Source organism: Thermobia domestica, chromosome 15 (genome assembly GCF_964235325.1).
Source record: "Thermobia domestica chromosome 15, izTheDome1.hap1.1, whole genome shotgun sequence".
NCBI classification, from domain to species: Eukaryota; Metazoa; Arthropoda; class Insecta; order Zygentoma; family Lepismatidae; genus Thermobia; species Thermobia domestica.
The window spans coordinates 167,985,612-167,988,944 of NC_137468.1; the positions used below are offsets into that span (position 1 = coordinate 167,985,612).

The 3,333-nt window shown below is 35.6% G+C and overlaps 1 protein-coding gene across 1 annotated transcript; it reads right to left on the reverse strand.

The window, feature by feature from the left end:
• Nucleotides 1-2,053: 2,053 nt before the first annotated feature.
• On the reverse strand, nucleotides 2,054-2,959 carry LOC145671707 (zinc finger MYM-type protein 1-like). Its single transcript, XM_081740908.1, has one exon. The coding sequence runs from the start codon at nucleotides 2,957-2,959 to the stop codon at nucleotides 2,054-2,056; it is 906 nt and encodes a 301-aa protein (XP_081597034.1).
• Nucleotides 2,960-3,333: the final 374 nt, after the last annotated feature.

The window sequence follows — 3,333 nt, forward strand, 5'->3', positions numbered from 1 at the left end:
GTTGAGATCTATCCCAGAATCCCAAGTCAACACTCAACCTCTGAACCCAAGGCTGGTCTGTTGGTATATTATTATTATTATTATTATTATTATTATTATTATTATTATTATTATTATTATTATTATTATTATTATTATTATTATTATTATTATTATTATCATTATAGTATCTCAGGTTTATTCGTTTGTTTTAAGTGTTCCGACTGTTGACTCGAGTCTCTTTAAAGCACTGCTCTAGTCCCTGAATTCAAAGGACTATTCAAGAAATTACAACCATAGAAGTGTTAAAGATAAGTATGAAATATATAAAACACGGTACATTTATCAAATGTCACGTAATGAATTCTCTCTTGCTTTGCTAAGGTACATTACTGTATTATTACTAAAATCCGGGTTACGAATTTTTATGTAACAATATAATATGCAATATTGTTGAAATATTTGATAGTACTCAATTTTGGGGCACCAGAAATTTATAAAATTAGAAGCTCGTTTGTCCAGCGCTGCCCGTCACATTTATCCCAATCTTCTATTACATAGAAAAAATAATTTGTATTGATTTGGACTCTTTTTTTTTTTTTTTTAATCAACGATCTTTGGATTCGACACTTCGGTAGTATCGGTCGTTTTAGATTATTTTTACATGTCATCTTTTCCCATATATTGTATGTAACAAGTTTGATTAAAAGCACTCGAGTTGTCCTAAGCTAGAACATAAAAACATACATAAATGCACAAACACACACACATATATATACGTAAAACACACACACATACAAACTATCGCATCCACTCTCTACTCTTTCCTGGCAACACTTGCTCCCTCCTCCAACACCCAAGCGGCAAATAGCCGCCTATATATAAAAATCTCCATTGCTTGCAATGTCCCGCTTGGCTGTACGCGGCAATCTGCCGCGCCGCTTTCTAGCAGGGAGAGGCGGCTGTTTTTCCTCGCCGCGAAAATTTGCGGCGACCGCCGCGCATATATGAAAAGCTTCATTGCTTGTAATGTCTTTCTACCCTGCGCGGCAATTCGCCGCCGCCGCGCGCGGCAGTTCGCCGCCAAATGGGAAAGGGCTGTTACACCGATCGGAAAATAGTATGGTATACTTTTTTCTTTTCACAGTAGATTACACAATTTACCGCGATTTATATTTGACAGTTTGAAAACAAATGTTTTAACAAGGTACTATAAAGACTACCATACAACAATGGTACTAAACTGATTTGTAAGTGGGCCTGCATTACCTTTTTTGTATGCTGTAACTAACGTTTAAAAAAAAAAAACATATTTATATCAGATGGAAAATTTGGTGAAAACAACGTTATTCGGTTTTTCAGTTTGGATTCCAATTAATCGGTAATTTTCAATTATTTTTATATCACCATCCCGCTTAGGAGTACTAATGGGGACTAAAATTTGGATTTAAATGACATCGGAAGTGTCATTGTTCATATCAGCCACCCCGAAAACTATGGATTCGACATTAATATTGGCAGTGGCGTCTCGTGAGGTTGATGTTAGGGCGTTGGCAAGAAAGAAAAAAATATTAATCCTCACAACCATAGGCGAAACTGGAGGGGACCCCCTCTCCCCAGGAGCAAAGTTGGGCCGACCCACATTTTTTTTTTTTTTTTTTTTTTTTTTTGCTGATCGAAAATAATGTGATATTTTTTTCTAAGTTATACTCAATTTACGCATAACTATTTTATTAGCGTTTGCATTCGACAAACGGTGACTATACACTGCCCACCCATCGATTTCTTGAACATAGTCTGTACCTGTAAGTTCTCGCAATTTTCGAAAGTAAGGGAAAATGGCCATCCCCAGCAAAATGTCCTAGTTACACCAATGCCTACAACCTATAAATAGCAATCTTCTTCTAACAATTTAGTCTGGAAATTATAAAGATGAATCAAGGAGGATGTTATTACGTAAGCAATACATTTAATGAGAATAATTATATAAGGAAAATATACCTTCAAAATATGAAGCTGAAGATCAAAAACAAGCAAAATATGAAACTGAAAATCAAAATCAATTTACTTACAATTACTTGAATTCCAGGTCGAGTCGTCTTTCTTTACGTAGAAACCTCTGGATCACTGCATCATAGAATTTGGATTTATCTCCCTCTCGTAACTTGGATAACAGTTCTCTTTCAATGGAAATGAGGCTTAAATTCGTCATTCGGTGCTCGGTCTGAGTAGCGCGGCAGAACGTGTCGATCCTTTTCAGTGACGAAAACGATCTCTCGACAGATGAAGTTGTGGAAGGTACTGTTGTAATCAGCATAGCTAACTTATAAATCTCCGTGAATCCACTCACCAGATTCATATCCATCAAATATTGAATGATTTCAATGGGGGTTTTATTTGATTCCTCATTGGAAGCGTACCACACATGTAGTTCATTTTGTAGTTTGGACAAATTAAAAACATCACCATAAACTACCTGCAGCTTTTTTAACAAATCGTGAGGAAAGTTTTCTCGTTTGTTGAAGAACTTCAGTTTAGATGGGTTTAGGAGATCAAAATACTTCAATTTTTCGAAAGATGCAAATCTAATTGTAATCTGATTACTGATGTTGTCAATGATTTCAAAGTACAGTCTCCGGCAATGATCCTTCTGTGATTCATCATTTAATCTCCTTCTTTTTATCTGAATCACTTCTTCGTCCCCTACATCTCTATCAACAGAAGACCAGACTATTTCAAAATTCTCTCTTTCCTTTTGCAGTTGGTTTTGAAATTCAGTAATTTTATTACTGCAGTATAAAATATCAACATACCTAGACTGGAGTATATTGAACAATATATCTGAGAAAGCAAGTAAATTGGACAAAATCTTTATTAAAAATATATTTTCAAAATTCCTTAGGAAGCTAGCAAATCCTCTGCCTGCCATTGCAGTTAAATTGTCGAAGTCTCCACTTTCACTAACATGATCAAAAAACATAATCAATGATTCTCTGTTTTCACTGACCGTATGAATAAGTCTAGAGGTAAAATTCCATCGAGTACAAGATAATGATGGTAGCTTTTTTGACATGAAAGCAGAAAGTTCGTGCAACCTCTTTGGCGAATGAGAAAAAAAGGCAGGCAGTGATTTAAGACCGCAAAAAAAGTTTTAAGCTCTTTGTTGCATTCCAATGACTGTTGCAGAACTAAATTCATTACATGAGCATAGCAATGCGTAAAGAGAGCTTTAGGATACTTTTCCAACACTTTGCTTTGAAGGCCATTGAGATGGCCGCTCATCACCGAAGACCCATCGTATGTCTGGGCAATTAATTTGTCCGCGCATTTATAGGTATTCATTATTTCATTAAC

Excerpts from the sequence above, each read along its gene's own strand:
- LOC145671707 (XM_081740908.1), bottom strand. The coding sequence starts at position 2,959 with ATGTTTTTTGATCATGTTAGTGAAAGTGGAGACTTCGACAATTTAACT.